The sequence below is a fragment of the Sceloporus occidentalis genome, unplaced genomic scaffold (assembly GCF_023333645.1).
Source record: "Sceloporus occidentalis isolate IW3139 unplaced genomic scaffold, rSceOcc1.0.p SCAF_119, whole genome shotgun sequence".
Taxonomy (NCBI): domain Eukaryota; kingdom Metazoa; phylum Chordata; class Lepidosauria; order Squamata; family Phrynosomatidae; genus Sceloporus; species Sceloporus occidentalis.
In genome coordinates, this window is record NW_028317099.1 from 2,572,501 (window position 1) to 2,596,169 (window position 23,669).

At 40.6% G+C, this 23,669-nt stretch overlaps 1 protein-coding gene across 1 annotated transcript in view; it reads right to left on the reverse strand.

Annotated features, from left to right (window-relative positions):
• The window catches only part of LOC149282332 (gamma-aminobutyric acid receptor subunit beta-4-like), a 168,492-nt gene that overhangs the window by 106,345 nt on the left and 38,478 nt on the right, over positions 1 to 23,669 (reverse strand). The window contains exon 2 of the mRNA XM_089498346.1: positions 11,783 to 11,850. Within this exon, the coding sequence (XP_089354472.1) occupies positions 11,783 to 11,830 (48 nt within the window). The 5' untranslated portion in view covers positions 11,831 to 11,850. The remainder of the gene's footprint in view (positions 1 to 11,782; positions 11,851 to 23,669) is intronic.

The window sequence follows — 23,669 nt, forward strand, 5'->3', positions numbered from 1 at the left end:
GCCGTGGCTGGGCACCCTGTGGAAATAATCCTGTCTGGTTCACATAGTGGGGCAGGAGGCTATTCTAGCTGCCCAGCAGTTCCAAAAGTAAAACCTCTATGTCCTGGTACTGGGCCTGGCAGTGTGGGCGGGCAGAGGGCAGCTTCTGGGTCGGGGCAATAGGAAAAAGGGGTATAACATAAAAACTGGGTTCCAGGCAAACGGGTGGTTGGGCTGTATAATGTCCACAGCGGTGTGCCTGAAGTCCTTCACAATATATTTATATATATATATATATATATACATACATACATATATATATACACACACACCAGGGGTGTCCACATTTTTCCTGCAGCGGGCCACTTAATCAGAAATGTATATGTTCGGGGACCGCACTCATTTTTCACCGAGAGAAAAAACGGCCTTAAATAGATCGAAATAAAGTAATGACACAAAATCCTTTACAATGCCTCTGACTGATTTCTGGGCCTAGAATGTTTTGTCCTCTGACACGACTACAAATTCAGGAGGGCGTTTTAGCTCTGGATACGTAAAAATTAAATAGTTCTATTTATTCTAGGGATGCACCAAAATGAAAATTCTGGTTTGAAACCGAAACAGAAAATGACGCCCCTATCTTTAAAAATAAAATAAATTTTTTAAAAAACCCACGCTTTTAATAAAAGTAACACACCAAAATTGTACAAATAAATTAAATAACAATATTACTTATATAATTGTTAACAGCACACACAAATTCCAGCATGTACTGGTTGCCTTGGCCTGATAGGAGTGGGATTACTGTTATCACACCAAAATTGGAGAATAAAATACAATAACAATATTAATATATATATATATATATATATATAATTGCTAACAGCAACCACACTCCTATCATGCCAAGGCAACCAGTAAATGCTGGAACCTGGGAATGATAGGAGTGTGATTGCTGTTAGCAATCACACTCCTATCATTCCAAGTCCGCCAATACATGCTGAAACCTGGCTAGCTGCCCCTTTGTGTATGTGGTGACTTACAGACTCACTGTGCCATGCCCCCCACTTACACATACACTCATTCATTCACAGATTCATTCCCTCAATCACGCATACAACCCCACCCCTACCCCCACCCTCTTACCTGCACTGCAGATCTCTAACTCGAAGATTTACGCAGGGGCTGCTGCTTCTCCCTGTGTAGCTCGCGTGCAACTTCTCTTGTGCCGAACAGCGGTAGCAGGAAGGGAGCGGAGTCATGTGATATGACAAATTCACGTGACTCCGCTGGGTTCCGCTTCCTCTGTGCGGTACAAAAGAGACTGCAGTGCAAGCAATCCACAGGAAAGCAACAGGGACTTTGCAATTCTGCGATCCCGGTTGCAATGCCTGTGGATCTCACACGGGCCGCAAGTCAAGGTCCGGTGGGCCGCATTTGGCCCACAGGTCGCATGTTGGACGCCCCTGATATATACCGTATTTGCCCAAATGTAGGCCGCACTTTTCCCCCCAGTTTAAGTCTTTAAAGTGGGGGTGCAGCCTATATTCGGGGTTTACCACAGGAATACGCAATTCGTAATGCCCGACGCCCGGGACATGCAGTTCCGGGCATCAGGCAGGCAGCAGGGTTAGGATACAGATCCCCTGCAGCACTGCAGGGGACCTGCATCCTACTCTCCGATACGCTGAGACAGCCTCCCCTGTCAGCACTTTCCAATGGGGGAGTGCCGGCACCGGCTGTGGCGACGCGTGTAAACAACCTGCACTGCCGGCACATCTGCTTGATGTGCTTTAACAATCTTCCTTGCCGGCACTTTCCACGGCAGAAGTTGTATACGCGTATTGCGTAGATGTCCCCCGCCGGCCCAGCAAGACACCCGGAAGTCTGCACTGGTAAGTCTAGGGGAGAGGCACATCTTGGGGGCAGAGTGGCGGCATATCTATTACACTTAGAATAAAACATTTTCTTTTAAAAAAGCACCTAACTTTTAGGGTGTGGCCTATACGGTATATATATATATATACACACACATACATATACACACACACACATACATATATACACACGCGCACACACATATATATATATATACACACACACAAACATATATATATATGTAATTTGTGTACGGCGTCTGGGACATAGTGTGATGAACGAGAATAGTGAGACTGACGAAACGCCTACCTACAAGATCCGAGGTGTGCCATGATCTCGATGGACGGTACACCAAAAAGAGGGCATACCCAAGTAATGATAATTAATATAAGGAGAGGGTGGGTGGGGGAAAAGCGTGACCCTGACTTAACGCATAGCACCTGAGGGTGAGCGGTAGGGGGTTAAGTAGTACTCCAGACTCCGTCCACAAATATGGCCATTGCCATAGCCTCTAACTTGTGTACGGAGTCTGGGACATAGTGTGATGAATGAGAATAGTGAGACTGACGAAAAGCCTACCTATAAGATCTGAGGTGTGCCATGATCTTGATGGACGGTACGCCAAAAAGAGGCGAATAGGTAAGCATTGCAAATATTCCAAAACTGCAACAAGGTGATCTGTCAACAACTTTAGAAAAAGCTATACCCATTTCCACCTGCGGATCTGCGATGTACCTAGCATTACACCCAGAGTTCCTCTTAGGGTCGCAGCCTAAATTAGGCAATAGGATACGTACATGTGTAATAAACTGTATGGTGGTAAGGGGTCTCATCGGGAAAGGAAGCAGAGGACTATCTGGTGGTTTGTCCACTAAAGCAGATAACAGTTGGTCCAGAATTGCCACTGGACACCATTGATTCTGTGTAGCAAAAATCTTAATGAACACGCCCGGTCCTGTCTGACGTGTCTTGCAACGTCGCAAATGCAAGTGGTAACCCTGTGGCTGCCTGGTTAAATCGTTTCCGCAGAACAAGGGACCGACTGCCCAAGTAACAAAACTAGCTGGGCCGCAGGAAACCATAAAAGGCCAAAAATATGGCCGCCCTGAGCACCAAGCTCTGCAGTACCCCAAACGGAGAACTGCTGAGCAAGGAAGCCATACCTTGAACCAGGGTACCAGAAATAGGAAACCTCATGCGCGATGGGCGGTGTAGTTTCTGCAACCCAGCGAGCACCGCTTTGATTGGCCTAGAAGCAAACAACGAAGAAATGTCGGGGTCGGCTATAGACCTAAAGTGCATTATCACCGCCAGATACAGTCTAATGGTACTATAGGACAGGTTAAGGTCCGTGTGACAATAAGATATGAAAGCTAGTATATACCGCGTGTCACTAGAGCCCTGGCGGGGATATAAATCCTGGAATCTAGCAAAGGTATTCCAGGCCGTAGTATAAGCCTTCTAGTATTATGGGACAGGGAGCTGTCGATAAGGGCAAGGGCGTCGTCCATATGCACTTTCAATCCATGATGAGCTGGGAGAAGTGCGGTGCAGCCGTGGGTAAGGGGTCTGCTGCTGGATTCTGTAAAAAGAACACACGGAAATTAGCTCGGGAGAGGGCATCGGTTGCCGAGTTTAACACTCCTGGTATGTGTGCGCCCAGGAAATGAAAATGATGATGCAGAGATAACCACGCGAGCCTACGCAAAAAAGACATGACCGACAACGACGTAGACCGACCTTTATGGAGGATAAGAGCCGTGGCCTGATTGCATGAAAAATGACTGTCCTACCTGACCATAAATGACCCCATACAAAAGCAGCGGCGACTATAGGGTATACTTCGAACAGAGCCGAAGTGTCAGAGAAAGCATGTATCTGAAGAATCTCAGAAGTCCAAGGGCCTGTCATCCAGTGATCACCAAAGATAGCCGCAAAGCCACGTGAGGCTTCAGAAAGGAATCATGGCGAATCATGGGACAGCTGAGGGATGAACAAAGACACACCGTTCCAGTTACGTAAAAATACATCCCACATAGCAAGATCTGCCTGTGCTGCTACATCTAAAGAAATGATAGAGCTATCATCGGGTGCTACCATAGTGCGGGTAAGATAGGGAGAAGTTTGAACCCATCGCAAATGTCTGCTTTAGACAGCCAAGCACCCCTACCTGCGAGTAAAATACTTTGAATGACCATGTCAACCGATGAGTATTTAAAAGAAAATGCCTCAGAAGGAATCAATGAATTAATACTGGAGACATAGTAGGAATGAGGCGCTGACAAGTCATAAATCAAGCAGTATTTATTGGAGAATTTCATGTAAAAAAAATTTACATGTAAAACCTGTGTAGTGGGATAGGAAACCCAAATCAACATTGAGTCCTCTATTCTTGCTGTTGAATAGTTGAATCATTCTGACTTCAAAAGTTTGTCTTTCTTTGGTGTTACTGAAGTCCCCTTTCAGTACTTTGATTTTTAGGTCCTTGATAGAATGGTCATTTTGGGTGAAATGGTGTCCCACAGGGGTGCAGTAGGAATTTTCCTTGTGGTGTTTAATGGAATGTCTGTGCATGTTCATTCCGCCATTTAATTGCTGGCTGGTTTCTCAAATGTAGCATCCTAGGTCACATTTAGTGCATTGTATCATATACAGATTGCTAGATGTGAAGGTGTATGATCCTTTAATACTGTAGGTCTTGCTGTTGTGGGTGGCTATGTTGTCATATGTGCATATGTGTTGGCACAGTTTGCAGCGGGGCCTTTTGCACGGTGTGGTCCCTTTTTCTTTATTCATTCTGTCAGTGGGTAGTTTCCGGTTAATTAATTTTTGTTGCAGGTTTGGGGGTTGTCTGAAGGCCAAAATGAAGGTTTCAGGGAAGATGTTTTTTAGTGTCTCATCTTCTGCTAGCATTGGCTGTAGGTCTTTGATGACTTTCCGGATTTCTTCAAGCGCTGGGTTACAGGTGACTACAAGTGGTACACGTGTAGAGATTCTTTTTTCTCTATATTGTAGCAGGTGTGTGCGTGAAACTTTGAGAGCAGAGTTGATTTGTTTGTTGATAGTTTTTGATTGGTAGCCTGTTTCATAGATTTGGAGAGGTCGTTTAGATGCAGGTTGCGGTCAGAGCATATTCGATGGTAACTGGTTGCTTTGCTGTAGATGATGCCCCGCTTAGTATGGGAAGGGTGAAAGCTGGATTTGTGGAGATAGCTGCATCTGTCTGTGGGTTTCTGTAAAGAGAGGTGTGGGTTGTACCATTGGTACATCTTACTGTAGTGTCCAGAAAGTTTACGGATTTTGTGGAGTACTCTATTTTTAGTTTAATTGACGGGTGGAATGAGTTAAAAGAGTCATGGAATTGTTTCAGTCATCGATGTATCTGTAATATTTGTGTGGTTTGGTGTCCTGTGTTTCAAGGAATCTCTGTTCTAGGTCAGCCATGAAAAGGTTGGCATATTGGGCTGCCATCTTCGTCCCCATAATTTGTAGTTAGATCTCATTGTTGAAAGCAAAATAGTTATGTGTGAGGATAAATTTTACCAGTTCTGTGATGATTCGGGGGTTGTATTTTTGGTTGTCTATGGTTACTAGGATGGTGTTAGCAGGGAGGTTGGTGATTTGGTTGAGCTTGTTGAGGAATTTATCTTCAGCAGTGCTAAACCCCCCCCCCCTCTAAATTCCCTACTCAGAACATTTATGACCCTCTGAAGGGACACATACTTTTACAACATCTCACCCTCCCTTATCAGATCTGGGTAGTAATCCCCCCCCCCCCCCTTGCAACACAACATTGAATTCTATGTGTCGTTTTGCTCAGAAATGTTTTAGACTTGAGAAAGCTTGTCATTCCAAAATTTAGTTAGTCCAATAAAAAAGATATTATCACAAGATACTTATTCCATCTGTTATTTGATATATATGTATATATATATATACACACACATATATGTATACACACATATATATATATATATATATATATATATATATATACACACATACACACACGCACACATATATATTGTGGCAAGGTAACGGAGTTGGTCTATATCAGTGGCAGGTTGGAACGCTCAATATACCCAGCATGAGGAGGTTAATTGTACTGTGTTGTGCTGTAACTACTTTGATTACTTGGACTGGATTAGCTGGCTGGTTAGTTAGTGAGATAAGAATCTTGTATAGGTAGTCTCCAAGCTGGAGTAGGATTTGTTTTTGTTTTATTTTGTTTATTTATACTGTGAAGTGCAACACTGTGGACCTTACAGAAAGCTGCAATAAACCACACTTTGCTTTTATTCTGCTGGTGTTTGTAGTTTCTTGTTTTAATTGGGCTTTCCTGCCACAATAGATATACACGTGCACACACACACATATTTTAGAACCCGTGGCGAAATGGTTGGATTTTCAGTTTAAGGAATCAGTAGAAGCTATACCTACGATTTTGAAGGACACTAATACTTTGATTAAACATTTGGAGAAAATGGATATAGATCTGCAAGATATGGTTCTACTATCTATGGACATTAGTAGCTTATATACAATAATTCCTCATGAAGAAGGAGTTGAAGCAATGAGAAATTTACTGTCACAATCACCACATTATAAAGGACCTCCGCTTGAATTTGTTTTAGAATTACTAACATTAACTTTGCAATTGAATTATTTTAGGTTTGAATTTGATTGGTTTATGCAATTATCAGGCACGTCCATGGGAGCAGCTATGGCTCCTATGTATGCTAATGCCTATGTTTTCGGGGTGGAAAAACTATTGGTTAGACAAATATAAAGAGAATATCGTCAAATACTTTCGGTATATTGACGATATTCTCATTATATGGAAAGGTACAGAAGCTGAAGCTAAAACATTTGTGCAATATATTAATGAATTACCTATACCGATTAAGGTTACTTCTCAGATACACAAATCAAGGATTCAATTTTTAGATCTGGAAATTTATGTTGCAAATAATAAATTGAATTATACATTATACACTAAACCCACTGATCGTAACACGATCTTGCACGCTAAAAGTGCACACCCTAAACATTTAATCAGGTCATTACCATATTCACAGTTTTTGCGTGTGTTACGAAATAATTCAGATGTTACTAATACAGAGAAACAATTGGAATGTATGCAACATAAATTTCTGGCAAGGGGCTATACACAGGATCTACTACAGGAAGCATTGAGAAAGGCTAAGTTAGGCCCCAAAGAGAAGGTGATAACAGAGGACTCTAAATTATACTGTATGACTACATATAATGTTAACAGCCATGAGCTCACCAATAGTATACATAAAAACTGGAATATGGTAGCTAAAGACAACACACTCCACACTACATTTAGACATAGACCAGTGATCAGCTATAGACGTAATAAGAATTTAAGGGATCTACTAGTACAAGTCGATCCGGTCGATAGCTATAGCAAGGAAAATAAACAATTTAGCAATTATGGTAGTGTAAGATGCTTAGGTTGCGTCACATGCAGCCATATGATACCGAGTAAAACTTTCTCCCATCCACATACAGGTAAGATATTTAATATCAGACATAGGATTACATGTAAAACTACACACGTAATATACAAAATACATTGTCCATGTAGATTGTCATATGTCGGTAAAACAGAAAATACGTTAGGAGAACGGATTAGGGCACATCGCTCAAGCATCAGAGTTGCATACAGAGATGGAGCATCAGATAAACCAGTAGCTAAACATTTTTTAGAGAAACAACATGCCCTGTCATCATTACGGTTTATAGCAATAGATCACATCCCTGAATCTCGACGTGGGGGAGATAGAGGTAAAATTCTATTGCAACGCGAGACATTTTGGATAGTCCAGTTAAAAACCATGGCGCCAGGTGGGCTAAACGAGAAATTATCATTTGCTTCATACCTATAATATTAAATTGGGTTGATTAACTCAGTTCTCAGGTATAGTAGTTTGAGAGATTAATTTGAAGAAATTGCTATATATGCTGAGGTTTAGAAATATGTTAAGTATTTTTTGATATGCTTCGAATAATTCAATAATGTGTTATGTAGTGCATTATTTTTAATGGGTAATGATTATTTAGTGTTCTAATCAATAGACATACAACATCAGGTAATAAGATGATTTTACACATAGTAGCACTGATTCATTTATTTATTATTTGGTACATGATTATATTAATTATTTATTTATTTATATTTACATGAATGTATTTTTATGCACATGATTTTGGGTTTCTAATACATTTGGGTTAAACATTATATATTGTAATATATACATGTATCTACAACATATTTACACAAGCACATTTACATCTGTATTATGTGATTATATATTATACACATCCACTATTTCTTATTTTTGGATATATATATTAAGTTTTTTGCTTTGATATTTTTGATTCTCTAATATACATATTTCAGGTGACTCTGTACACACATATGAAGCACTATATATATATATATATATATATATATATATATATATATATATGTAAAGGTGTAAATAAGAGGTTCACATATTGGCACAGGAGACACGCATCATGCAGATTCACTGCAGTTTAAAGGATGCGTTGCCATGACGACCTGGAGGTTAGAAAGAGGGTCTAATAATAGATTGGCTTTGTCTCTTTTGATATTCTTTATCTTTTAAGATTATAGCAGATTTAGTATGCATGAATAAAGCACTTTATATACACACACAAAAGTATAATTAAGGGATTCACAGATCGGCACAGGAGATACATAGTATGCAGATTAGTTGCAGTTAAAATGTACGAGTTGTTACAACACTTTAGAGATCAGATTGCAGATCTAAGATAATATATTGTTAATCTACACATATATAACCATAATATATACACACATCCACACATTTATTTATTTATTCTACAATACATATATCCACTATTTTTTATAACATTGTCTAATCATTATAACGCTGTCCTTTTATGTATATTTATTTACACATGTATCACTGCTGATCCTGTATACAGGAGTACAGCATTATATACACAAATATACAGGCACAAACAAGAGGTTTACTTACTGGCATAGGAGACACGTATTATGCAGATTAAATGTAAACGTTGCTATGACGATCCGGATCTCAGACAGTGTGTCTGAGACCCGGAAGCACTGCTGATATTATGCACATGCGTATCAGGGAATGGTACACGCTGGGTCTGAATACCTCGAGCACTACAGGTGTGGTAGGTCTTGTTAATGATATTTCTTGCTATAAATATGATTTACACTGCTTTTCTGACATGTCCTGATGAAAGTCTAATAAACAGACTGAAACGTTGATTAGGAAACTGCAGTTTCTGGAGTGATTATTTAAAGAAGTCCCTGGAGTGCCGGTAACTATTTTTGGATGTTTATATATTATATATATATATATATATATATCCATTGATGCACACCGTCACATACACATAAAATACATTTTATATATATTATCACATACACCCTGATTCACATATACTATTATATATTAATTATTAAGAAGCCCTGGAAACCATGTTGATTTCAGATTTAAAAATATACATACACTCATTACAGACATGAGTAGATATAGAATGTTAACCCCTCTAATACCAGGCATGAGTAGATTCAGAGAATTAACTCCTATTACCAGACGTCACACAAACAAACACTGTGACAAACTGACAAACACAATCACACACATAGTCAAACATACCTGGTGCTGGCTGCAGCTTACTCTGAGTTGGTGCGAAGGAGGAACTCAGCCTATCAGGAGAGGCTTCTGAACGCTCAGGCAATCAGGAGAGTTGAAAAGTATGACTGCCAGTTGGCCCCCCGAAGGTTAGTGGGCCCTGGGCAAATGCTCACTTTGCCCGCTGAATAAAGCAGCCTTGTGTATATATATATATATATATATATATATATATATGTGTATTTTTATTTTTTTCTGAATTAATATTAAAATTTTGTGGTGTCTTCTTATAATCAGGGTCATCTTATAAGTGAGCAAATGCGGTATATATATATATATATATATATATATATATATATATATATATATATATTGTGACAGGGAACAGGGCATGGTGGTGGATAACATGTACATTTCCCACAAAATACTGCAGTGCAATGTATTCGATAACCCCAGGGAGAATGTTTTGAGTCTCATTTCTGGAGTGGCATTAAGGGGGTTAAAAGGAATTTCATAGAGCACTCTGCCTACAGAAATGCCTTATGCCCCCATTTAACAACCCCCCCCAAAAAACGTACCGGTGCTTCTGACTCCCGGTGTGTTGTCCGGGCAGCATGTAGACGTCTACGCGATTCAAGTAGGCTCCTTCCAGCTGCAGCGGAAGTTGTCTACGCGAATCACGTAGACGTCTACACGCTGCCCCGGCTACACACCGGTAAGTTGGGGGGTGGGAAAGACAGGAGGATCCTGGTCTCCTGCAGCTTTGGGATATGGATCTTAGCCTCATAGTCAGACCTCTTTGAGGTCCAATTATAAGACGACCCCGATTATAAGACAAGGGGTATTTTCCAGAGCATTTGCGCTGAAAAAAAACTTGTCTTATAATCAAGCAAATACGGTATATATATATATATATATATATATATATATATATATATAGTGAGCTGGGATCATGTAACCACACAGTCTTAAGGTTTGAAATACCACATAAGGCTGAATTAGGATTAAAAGGTCTGTAAACAAACATAAATAAAACAAACAAAAAGAAAAGCCTTGCTCTCTGAGCACATTCATCCCCATAATTAAAGATTATATCCCTGAATATTATGTTTTTCCAAGTATACATCCAGTTGCAGTTTAAACATCTGTACAGACTCCAATAAAACTACCTCTGCAGGCAGAGAATTGCACATCCTCATTGTCCTTACTGTAAAAAACCCTTTCCTCTGCCTTATACTAAATCTCCTTTCTTCCAGTCTAAACGCGTGACCACGTGTCCTATGCATAGCCCTGTTTATGAACAGATTTCCACACAATGGTTTGTATTGGCCCCGAATATATTTATATAATGCTATCATATCCCCTCTGAGGCACCGTTTTTCTAAACTAAACAGATTTAAATTTGTTAACCTTTCTTCATAAGTATAGTGCTCCATTCCTTTTATTAATTTTGTAGCCCGCCTCTGCACCCTTTCTAGTGCTATGATATCCTTCTTTAGAATAGGTGCCCAAAATTGCACAGCATATTCAAGGTGCGGCCTTACCATTGATTTATACAGAGGCAAAATTATATCTTTATCCCGCGATTTGATGCCCCTTTTTATACATGACAATACCTTACTGGCCTTAGCAACTGCTGACTGACATTGCACATTGTTGCCTAGTTTGTTGTCTATAACAATTCCCAAATCCTTCTCATTTGTCGTTACCCCTAATTCACTACCGTTTAGGGTGTAGGTTGCTCGTGCGTTCCGTACCCCGAAGTGCATAACTTTACATTTATCTACATTGAATTTCATCTGCCATTTGTGTGCACAGTCCCCCAGGCTATCTAGATCCCTCTGCAGCATTGTAATATCCTGCTCGCACTGTATTGCTTTACCTAGTTTAGTGTCATCTGCAAACACAGAAACATAACTTTCAACGCCTATTGCCAGGTCATTCAAGTTACTTCAAGTTGTCTTTGTACTATATTAAAATTAGTTGGAAGAATATTCTTAGTTGGAAAAATATTCTTTTACAGCACTGTATTAAAAATAAGCGGTTCCTAGGATGTTTGTGTTTGTGTCTGCCATTCTACAGAATATTATGTAATTAACACCAACCAGATAGTTTTTTTGTTTCTTAAACCATTTAATGTCCCCATAATATATCACTTAGCACAATTATCTTCATTCTTTAAATGGATATTGACTCCCTGTAAATGATTTATAACTGCAACTAAAATTGTGGTTACTCACCATGTTGACTTCAGATATCTGGTCAATGCTGGAGATGTGTATACTCATACCTACAGTCACTGGGGGCCCTGATAAATAAATAAGTGATTATTAGATGTGTTTGAGATAGCTCAGATTAGAATAATTATTTTTTTTTTCAATAGTTTTTTATTAATTTTCAAAGAAATAAGAAGTACAAATAACACCAATAGTAATACATGAGAGAATAGTTATTTTAAACCTACTTAAGTCTAGATATAGATGCAAATGTTAGGTCGTTTACAAAATGTATTTCAAAGTATTTTTTTTACATGGGATCATAAGTTATAAAGTAGGTTATCATAAATAAAATAATAAAGACATGACACAGGAAACCGTTAGTAAAAGGCTGCAGCTGAAGAAAACATTCAATATAAATTAATTGAATACAATCATAAAAGAATCAAGCTCTAGAACAGACAGTATTATAAAAGCTCACACATAGCAGACAGAAGCTCAATTTAAACAATTAACTATATTATGTTGTGAGATTATTTCGTGTAGATCCTATGGAGTATGGTAAGTAAATTCTGTACAAGTTCCTGGGGTGCAACAGTTTGAAAGCATGGTGGGCCAATGCTTCAACTCCAATTTTGCAACAGACTGGATTCCCATTCTAGGATTGCATGATCCAGTCTGGGATTCTTATGAAGCCTGTATAAGGTTTAAACAACCACAATGAACAGATTATGAGGCCTAGCTGACACAATTAGATCGTAGCCAGATTTACCAAACCAGGTAGAGTGGCCACTATAGACTGCAAGTAGAAATAGCACCATAACAATACAATATACACTCATTGGCCACTGTATTAGGTACACTTGTTCAATTGCTTGTTAACACAAATAGTTAATCATCCAATCACATGGTAGCAACTCAATGCATTTAGGCATGTAGACATGGTCAAGACAATTTGCTGAAGTTCATACCGGGCATCAGAATGAGGAAGAAAAGGGATTTAAGTGACTTTGAACGTGGCATGGTTGGTGCCAGATGGGCTGGTCTGAGTATTTCAGAAACTGCTAATCTACTAGGATTTTCACACACCACCATCTCTAGGGTTTACAGAGAATGGTCCAAAAAAGAGAAAATATCCAGTGAGCAGCAACTGTGTGGATGAAAATGCCTTGTTGATGTCAAAGGTCAGAGGCGAATGGGCAGACTGGTTCCAGATGACAGATAGGCAACAGTAACTCAAATAACCACTTGTTACAACCAAGGTATGCAGAATACCATCTCTAAACGAACAACATGTCGAACCTTGAAGCAGATAGGCTACAGCAGCAGAAGACCACACCGGGTGCCACTCCTGTCAGCTAGGAAAAGGAAACTGAGGGTACAATTCGCACAGGCTCACCAAAATTGGACAATTGAAGACTGAAGAATGTTGCCTGGTCTGATGAGTCTTGATTACAGCTGCGACATTCAAATAGCAGGGTCGGACTTTGGCGTAAACAACATGAAAGCATGGATGCATCCTGCCTTGTATCAATGCTTCAGGCTGGTGGGGGTGGTGGTGTAATGGTGTGGGGGACATTTTCTTGGCATACTTTGGGCCTCTTAGTACCGATTGAGCATTGTTTAAACACAACAGCTCCATGTAGTGGAATGGGAGATTCGCATCATGGATGTACAGCCGACAAATCTGCAGCAACTGTGTGATGCCATCATATCCATATGGACCAAAATCTCTGAAGAATGTTTCCAGCACCTTGTAGAAAGTACCGTATTTGCACGATTTTAAGACGACCCTAATTATAAGACGACCTCCCCAAAATCTGAATATTAATTTAAGAAAAAAGAAAAGGCCTGAATATAAGACGACCCTATAGGAAAAAAGTTTTACTAGTAAATGTTAATTCATGTAAACTATTTCTTTTTAAATAAAAGCTATGATTGAGAAAAATATTTTATTTCCTTTTATTTTCCAACCTGCCCCCCAGTTATACACATCTGCCCCCAGGCTTGCCTCAGAAATGCCTTATACCCCCTATATGCCACTGTGCCCCATGATATGCCTTTTAACCCTCTAAATACCACTGTGCCCCATGATATGCCTTTTAACCCTCTAAATACCACTGTGCCCCATGATATGCCTGTTAACCCTCTATATGCCACTGTGCCCCGGTGCGGGGAACTTTCCTCTCTGACAGTCGGGAAGGTCTGCGCGATGGATGCAGACAACCCCCGCTGCTAACCACACCTCCTTCCGGCTGCAGCAGAAGTTGCTTACGCAAACACACCGGGAGTCAGAAGCACCGTTAAGTTTGGGGAGGGTTACCAGACAGGAGGATCCAGGTCCCCAGCAGCACTGCGGGGGATCTGGATCTCAGTCTCATAGTCAGACCTCTGTTTGAGGTCTGATTATAAGACAAGGGGTATTTTTCACAGCATTTGCTCTAAAAAAAAAATCTTGTCTTATAATCGAGCAAATACGGTATATCACAAAGAATGAAGGCAGTTCTGAAGGCAAATGGAGGACCTAATAAAGTGGCCAGTGAATGTGTACAGTACATAAAGGAGCTTAGAGTCAGGAGTTTGCAAATCTGGAGTTCAATCAATGAAACAGGATTGGATGTGTGTTTTAGAGTTTGTTTACCATAAAAACATTGAAGTAAATCTACCACAGAATGCCTTCAAATAAAAGAAAATCAGCTTTTTGGAGTTGCCCACTCACAGCCAAGACCTTAACCCATTAGAGATAATGTGGAATGACCTCAAGAGACTCATTCACATCAGACCAGTGACCTTAGCTTTTCCTACTGTATATCGTACTATTGTGCTGTCCTCGAGAAAGCCACGAAGGCCAAATATTTCAAGGATCTTTTAGAATCTCAAACTAACCCAATCAAAAGCTTTCCCCATTATCTAGTGCCATGAAAACGGTTTGGGCCGCCAAATTATATACTTTTAATTAAATTGAATATTGTGAGCGTATTATCCTCTCCAGTTCTGCCTGGAGTAAAACTTGTCAGGGTGGATTAAGTTAGAAATTCGTTATTTAAGTTGCTCTGCGTGAGTTTTCGAGTAGATCTTGATGTCCAAATGAATCAGTGATATAGGATGATAATTGATGACAAAATTTGGGTCTTTCCCAGCCTTCGGGATTGGGCAAATTGAGCCATGTAGTATCCCAGCGGCCGCCCTGAATCTAAATAAAAAGGCTGTGCGGCCTGCCACTGAATTGGTCCATTCGGCCGCGACAGGCCGTCTTTAATGTTGGGCAAAAGCCCGCAGCACCCGCGATGGTGTCAGGGTTCACGAAGAGAACCCCAACGAAGCAACTCAACTGAGTACCCGCCGTTCCTGCTCCGTCGGCTGCTCACGTGGCTGAATCTAAGAGCGCGCGCCCCCACCTTTCTTTATTCACTTCTGAATGGAGAAGGCGGGGAACGCGCGTCAACGAGGCCACGCACAGGGGTGGGTCGACACCTAGTGGTGGTTTTAAAAAGCAGCACTGAGTTTCAGAACTCAGTGCTCAGTTATTGTGCCAGTAAGAGCTATTCGGTTGCTGTGCTTTCTACGTTATCCTGGTTTTGACCCTTGGCTATTTGTACTACGACTTCGCTTCCGTCTCCAGTCCCGAACCTTGGCTTTCGTACCACGACTTCGCTGCCGTCTCCAGTCCTGACCCTTTGGCTTTTTCTGTCCTGCATACCGGGTCCCTCTCCTCAACCCCAACAGATGGGCCGGCCAGTCTGTGGGCCGGCACATCGAGATGCCATTGCAGCCGATGCAGCTGCGAGTTTTACACACTTTAAAATCTTTAAGCGGCCGCTCAAGGGGGCAGGCTCACATGGAACAGCTCCTCGTGACAGGAAGAAGAACACATCGGAGGAGAGCTGTCTGCAGGGAAGAAAGGCAACAGAAAAGTAAGTATTAAAAAAAATAATAGTTGGGGATAGGTGGAAGGGGACCCATATTCAAAGAGGGGGTGCCTTGGGACAACAATAAAATACGAAAAGGGGTGGCTGGGGGGGTATAAGTACACAACAGGGTGGTTGGAGCATCACATAAATCAATAAACAAAGGGGTGGGTGGCTGGGGGCAATACACATAGGTACATTAACCAGTACAAAAGGGGGCATCAATGCACAAGGGAGGGGGGCTGGCTGGGGACATCACATAAATCAATACACAAGGGTGTTGGGGCATAAATGCACAAAGGGGGCTGGCTGGGGGCACAAATACACATGGGGCAATACACAAGGGTGTGGGGGGAATACATTAAAACCAAAGAGGGTCCTGACTGGGGCATCAATACACAAGGGGCGGAACACACAAAAACCAAACCAGTGTGAAAAGCATTTTTTATACTTTGTGTAGATTAACTCGTACTGATGCGGGTGTCAGTGTGGCAGAGTCTGTCCTGGTGTGTGTGTCTGGGTGTCGGTGTGGCAGAGCCTGTCATGGTGTGTGTGTTTGGGTGTCGGTGTCAGAGCCTATCCTGGTGTGTGTGTCTGGGTGTCGGTGTCAGAGCCTATCCTGGTGTGTGTGTCTGTCTGGGTGTCGGTGTCAGAGCCTGTCCTGGTGTGTGTGTTTGGGTGTCAGTGTGGCAGAACCTTTCCTGGTCTGTGTGTGTTTGGGTGTCGGTGTGGCAGAGCCTGTCCTGATGTGTGTGTTTGGTGTGTCGATGTTGCAGAGTACTGGTGTCAGGGCAGGCTGTTTGGGGACAAAGATGGCTCACAATGGGCTGTTCAGGGACAAAGTTGGCTCATGCTGGGTTGTTTGTGTGATCTGGGTGCTGGTCAGGATCTATGTGGGCAGTGTGGATGCCAGAGCTGGCCTTTGGGGTGTGCAATCTGTGAACTATGCATGTAATTTAGGGGGTTTTAGCTATACCTTTAATGCTGAGTTTACATGTGATTTCCATTTGATTTATACCTGCAAAACTGAGTTTGTGTGTTATTCTGTTGATGCATATCTGCTATGCTCTGTTTCCTTACATTTATGTATACCTGCAAATACAGTTTTTATATACCTTATTCAGTTGATCTATACATGCACATGCTGTTTACATGTGTTGTTTATTTGATCTCTATCTGAACTACAGAGAGAAAAGAAAAGAGGCATGGCTTAGTGAATGAAGGAGACAAAGGGACTCTGGGGATGATTGTGGGGGAGAGGATCTCTCAAAATCACTGTAGGGTCAGAAGGAGGGAAGACTGCACTGACTCTCTAATCTGCAGTCAGTGTGGCAAATATTTTTTTGGTGTGGGAGCGGAGGCAGTGATTGCATGCTGTGGAGCCTGGGGTCCAACCTTTCAATATTTAAAAAATGTTTGGTACAAAGATTAGCTGTTTTTTTCCTATATTTAATGTATTAAATGTACAATATTTTACCAGTGTTTCAAGTAATATATTATTGTGCTTGTTTGCAAAAAAAGAGATGGGGAGAAAGTAGGGTAGGGGATAGTGAGGAAAAAGGTATCTGATGGGGGAAAAATGCCCATTTTATACCCAGATTTGTAGTCATCTGTTTCCTGGCACTTTTTCTGTAGGAATAAATTGAACAAATTTAATTTTTACTTATCCAGAGATAAAATGCCCTCCTGAATTTGTAGTCACTTCAGATAACAAAACTTACTAGGCCCAGAAATCAGTGAGAGGAAAAGTAAAGGTTTTCTGTTATTTACTTTATTTCAATTTGCATATTTTATTAAAAAAAAGATTAGTGGCAGTAAATTGTGGTTTCAGACATCCCATGTATGATGACTTTTTTTTAGTGTACTGATTACTCCCAATACCATCACATTACATCAATATGCGTTAGAAAATCAGGAAAAGATGGGCATGGATGGTGGGCTGATTCAGTGGCACAACGGGCTACTTGACTATACTTGCCCCCCAGGCCTTAGGCTGCCAGCCCTCCCCTGGTGGAGAGGGATTGTTTTCATTGAACTCTTTAACCCCTTCGAGACAAAGGCTGATTTTACTTTTTGTACCCTTTGTGACAATGGCCGTTTTAACATTTCTGCGCTGCTTGTGTTTAGCTGTAATTTTCTTCTTTCCCGTTTACTGAACCCACACACATTAGATATTGTTTTTTTCAGGACAAGAAGGGCTTTCTTTAGATGACATTGTTTTGATTGTATCATATTATTTACTATTAAAAAAATTATTAAATATGGTGAAAAATTTAGAAAAAAAATGACTGTTTCTAACTTTTAGTTGAAAAATCTTTTACTCATCTATAAAAGGTAATGAAAAAACCTGCTAAATAGATTCTACTATTTGTCCTGAGTTTAGAAATACCCAATGTTTTTATGTTTTTTTGCTTTTTTCTACCCATTATGGGGCAATAAGTACAGGTAGCGTTTTGCTATTTCAAAGCCATTTTTTCCAAATCTGGTAATTCTTCCCCCCATGTGCCATTTCGGGTATCTTTGAACCCGGCCAATGCAATTTACCCCATCAAGTCATATATTTTTGAAAACTAGACAGCCCAGGGTATTCCAAATGCTAGTATTTTAACTCTTTCCATGCACCATATCTACCACCAGTCTTTGTCAAACTTTATGGTAGTCATTTTTTTGCATTTGTTTTGTCATACACATTTTACTTCAGGTATGAATTAAAATGTTCTAGTTTATGTCACTATCACAAAACACCCCAATATGTGTTCAGCAACATCTCCTGAGTGCAGCGATACCCCACATGAATGATTTTGCCTGGCTGTTTGGGGGCAAAAGGGCCACATTTGGGGCATGCGCATTTTTCAATGTTGAACTTTGGCATTTGGGGATCCACTGCCCATGCCCTATTTGGTACATCTTTGAGCCGGGCCATTTCAGTGTGCCCAATAAACCCATATATTTTTGAAAACTAGACACCCCAGGGTATTTCAAATGCTAGTATTTTAACTCTTTCCATGCACCATATCTACCACCAGTCTTTGTCAAACTTTGTGGTAGTCATTTTTTTGCATTTGGTTTTCCACACACATTTTAATTCAGGTATGAATTAAAATGTTCTCGTATATGTCACTATCATAAAACACCCCAATATGTGTTCAGCAACATCTCCTGAGTACAGCGATACCTCACATGAATGATTTTGCCTGGCTGTTTTGGGGCAAAAGGGCCACATTTGGGGCATGCGCTTTTTTCAATGTTGAACTTTGGCATTTGGGATCCACTGCCCATGCCCTATTTGGTACATCTTTGAGCCGGGCCATTTCAGTGTGCCCAATAAACCCATATATTTTTCAAAACTAGACACCACAGGGTATTTTAAATGCTGGTATTTTAACTCTTTGCATGCACATATTTTACCACCAGCATTTTTTCAAAGTTTGCAGTAATATTTTTGTGTGTGTATTTTTCCCACACACACCTACTTTATGTATGAATTTACAGCTCCTGGTATATGCCGCTGTCACACGACACCCCATAATGTGTTCAGCAACATCTCCTGAGTGCAGTGATACCCCACATGCATGGGTGTGTCATTTTTTGGGGGAACTAAAAGGCCACATTTGGTACGTGTGCATTTTTCTAATTGGAAATTAGATGTGTGGCCATCCTTCCCCCTGTGTTAATTGGGACATTGTTGAACCTGGCCCATTCAATTTACCCCATCAAATCATACATTTTTTAAAAGTAGACACCCCACGGGCATTTAATATGCCAGTATTTTAACTCTTTCCATGCGAGAATTGTTTTAAGCTAATATGCTAATTTTAGGACTTGCTCACAAAAATATATTTTTTATATATATATATATTTTTTTTTTATTTTTTTTTTTAAAAAATTTAACATTTTTTTTCAACTTGGAGGTTCCCCTGATAGTGACATCAGTGGGAAATGATTTTTACATTTTACTGTTTTTTTACTATTTTTTTCTAATTATTATTAATTTTATTTTATTTTTTAATTTATTTTTACTAATCACACTGTGATTAGAAAGCTGGGCTCCATTGACTTGCATGGTGAATGCAGTACCTGTATTCAACCTGCAAGTGGAGCCAAAGTTCTCTAGATGGTCTGGACCGTCTAGCGAACTTTTAAAATTTGTGGTTCCTGTTACAGGACGGCGGCCATCTTCCTTGATGGCGAAGATTGCCGGCAGCTGCGGCTGTGACCGCTCTCCGAAGCGGTCACAGCCCATCAAAAGGTTAGTGTTTGGTGTCGCTGGATGCCTCCTGATCGAGGCATTCCAGCGACACCATTTAAGTTTAGGAGGCGATCGTCGATCGCCTCCTAAACGCTTTTAAAACGGGCGTCCGCCGCCATACAAAGTATGGCGGATGTTGACGCCCCGTGGAGGGGCCAGAGATGGCCCCTTCGTGCCGATCGCGGCGTTGCTGAATGCCTCGAGGTCGAGGCATTCAGCAACGCTTTTTGGGTGCAGAAAGCGATAGTAGATCGCTTTCTGCACCCGTTTAAAGACGTGCCGGTCCTGGCACGTCAATTGTCGTAAAGCACATGCTTTTCCGTGTCGTGCCAGGACCGGCAATTGTCGTTAAGGGGTTAAACATCCTAAGGCGTAAAGGGAAATAAAGGGTCTAATATTTGATAAAATATTGTAGTATAGCCATCAGGGCCAGGCATCCCTTTTTCAAGATGGCTACAGTGTTACTAATCTCAAATTATGAAAACGGTTGATCGAGGAGTTTCTCTTCAGAAATCCTAGGAAGATTGAACTTCTGTAAAAACCTACTTATCTGGAACAAGAGTTGGGTTTCTCATGAAGAATATAAAGAAAACTATAAGGGTTTTAAACACTTCACCAAATTGTGCAGGTGCTAGGTAGGCATGGTTGTTTATTATAACTTATATATCCTCTTTCTTTCGGTTCTTGCTTTTCATTTGTTTGTGAGGGTTTTGCTATTATTGCTGTAATACCACCTTTGTTTTATCAAAAACATAGCTTCATCAAACTATTAAGTCAATGGATATTTAATTTCTAATTGAATATTGTTTAGTTAGCTGCAATGCAGGGTTATTTAGCTATAAGGAAGTGATAATTTTTCAAAGAAAATTATATAGTGATTGCCCTCTGTTTCTTGAGATAGATCTCGCTTTTATTCAAGCAGCCTCTTATGCTGCTTTTTAAGATGCACCATACGGTCAAATTAGGACCATGTTTTTTCCATTATGTTCTAGGAAATGTTGCACCTCTTTACGTAACTCTGCCTTTGATGATTCTGATAAAAGATTATATTAATTATCCAATCTGGTCTGATAAAGTTTTGATAATAATTACTAACAGGGGTGTTATCAAACCAGGAGATGTAGCCAATATTATAGGTGATACATTTGAATGGTGCATTTGGTGCATTTTGAAATAAAAATAAAAAAAGTCTCTATAGAAGCTTGATAAATTACATTACAATTTGGTAAATGTACAGTAACTTGTGTAGGTGTGATTTTTAGACCCCCTGGACAACTAGAAGAGCTAGATAATCTACTAGTTGAGGAAATAGCTAAAATGAAGTGGGAAGGTATAATCATGGGTGACTTTAATCTTTCTGATGTGAACTGGAAAACTAAAGTAGCTGGTTGTGCCCAGAGTGCAGAAATTCTGCTGGTACTGGTATTATCAGACTGGTGTCATTTAAATGGAGTCCAGGAGAAATGGGATTATTTAAAAGTTGAATTATGAAAGGTAAAAGGGAAATTGTATTAGGCTGGTCAGTAAAAGCAAGGAATACTCAGCAGAAGTGGCCAGAATAGTTAAAAATTAGAAGTTAGCATTTAGTAAATACAAAAAAAAAACCAAAGCGAGGAGGATAAACAGATCTATAAGATCAGGCAGAAAGATGCAAAGCAAGTTATAAAATTTGCCAAGAGGAAGTGCCGGCAGCAACGGAGGTTCTCTGCGCGCATCACGCAGAAGTCCACCAGCTGCCAGAGAGGAGGCTCCAGGTCCATTGCAGCGCTGTGGGGGATCTGGATCTTAGTCTTGTAGTCAGACTTCTATTTGAGGTTTGATTATTAGACGACCCTGATTATAAGACGAGGGGTATTTTTCAGAGCATTTCTTCGGAAAAAAAACTTCTTATAATTAAGCAAATACAGTAATTCACAGGACTGTCCAACAACCACCCCGTGGCCAGAGCATGGACTATTCATAAATTGTTAAATTTTTCTCCATTTTATATACCAGAGCTGCCCAAACATGATGAAAAAATGGTTTAAAAAGGTGTTTCAAACACATATTAATCTATTCTGGGATGCTGCACAAGGGCTTAGTTTTAGAGAGAGAGAGAGAAAAAGGGGATCTTGGTACTGGTGTAATTTCAGGATTCAGTTTGGGGAACTCAATTTTGAATAGGGCAGACTGAGGATCTAAACTCACGAGAACAAAAATTTGTAGATGGGTTACAACCAATTTTTCTTAAACAGGGATGAGTGGAATTTAACACGCTAGCTGTATCTGTCGAGTTTAGTAGTTGGAGCCCAGTATGCAAGACTGGAGACGTGGGTGAATCAAAAGCGAGGTACCGATAGGGATGAGGCGTAGACGAAGTCAAGATTAGCAGAGGTCGGTTCAGGCAGCGAAGGTTCATACACAATTAGGCAAGTGAAAGGTCAATATCCAATGAGACTGAAGTGTACGCAGAAAGCACAGGAAACAGATTTATAGGAAAGAGGGAGGGGTACTCCCTCTGAAGTCAAGATGAACATAATTTCATACACCAGGAATGCCGCCTACTGTGCCTTTTAAGAAGTTGTCTTGTATGCACGCGACACTAGAGGGCGTGCGAGAGACGGAACGTGTTTTCCGTCTCTGTTGGGACAGCCCTGCATTCGTGTTCCGGCCGTCCTAAGGGCCGCGGTGCCGTGAAGGAGATTGTGGCACCGCCAACACCTGGGAGTGGGGACCTGACAGTAACTGATCTATTGGTACAGAACATTCACACAGTTGCAGCAAATTAGCAATGGATTAATATATCTGAATGCTCTGAGTGAATCACTTAAGAATAATGATGTGTCTGAAGCTATGGTATGTGGTATAGTCGGAAACCTACTAGATGAACATCTAAATTCAGGCATCCAAGAAATAACATCAATTCTACCTAGGGTGACCACATGTCCCGGATTGCCCGGGACAGTCCAGCAATGGGACTTTAAGTCCCGGGTCCCGGGCGGCCTCAATCCGGGACAATGCCTTTTCCCGGAGTCTGAGTGAAGGAGGTGTCAGCCAATCAGGAGCAACTTCTCAACTTTTCTGATTGCCTGAGAGCTCAGAAGCCTCTCCTGATAGGCTGCGTCCCTCCTTCACACCAACTCAGTGTAAGCTGCAGGCAGCACCAGGTATGTGTGTTTGACTCTGTGTATGTGACTGTGTTTGTCAGTTTGTCACAGTGTTTGTTTTTGTGTTTGTCCTTCAGACTGTGTTTGTCTGTTACTGTGTCTGTGTGACTGTGTGTGTGTAATGTCTGGTAATAAAGGAGTTAATCCTCTGAATCTGCTCATGCCTGGTAATGTGCTATAGCATGCTATATCTACTCATGTCTGTAATGGTTGTATGTATATTATTAAATCTGAAATCCACATGGTTTCCAAGGCTTCTTAATAATTAATATATAATAGTATATGTAAATCAGTGTGTATGTGAGAGATATATATACATTTATAATATAAAATTATATATATGTGTGAACTCATCTGCTTCATAGCGTCTCCCTGAATGGCAGAAAAAGATGTGGTCACCCTAATTGTACCCTAGTTTTTGATCTGGTTAGGGAACATAGATTGCCAGAATGTAGTCCTTTCCAAAATTAAAAGTCTACAGAGTTGGTGCAATAAGTACAAAGTAGAAAAAATTCCATTAATAATCGACAGAGCAGCCTGCATCTGTTTATAAGATGACTATGCTGGGTAAGTTAGAAGTGCCTAATGACACTAATGTTTTAAAACAA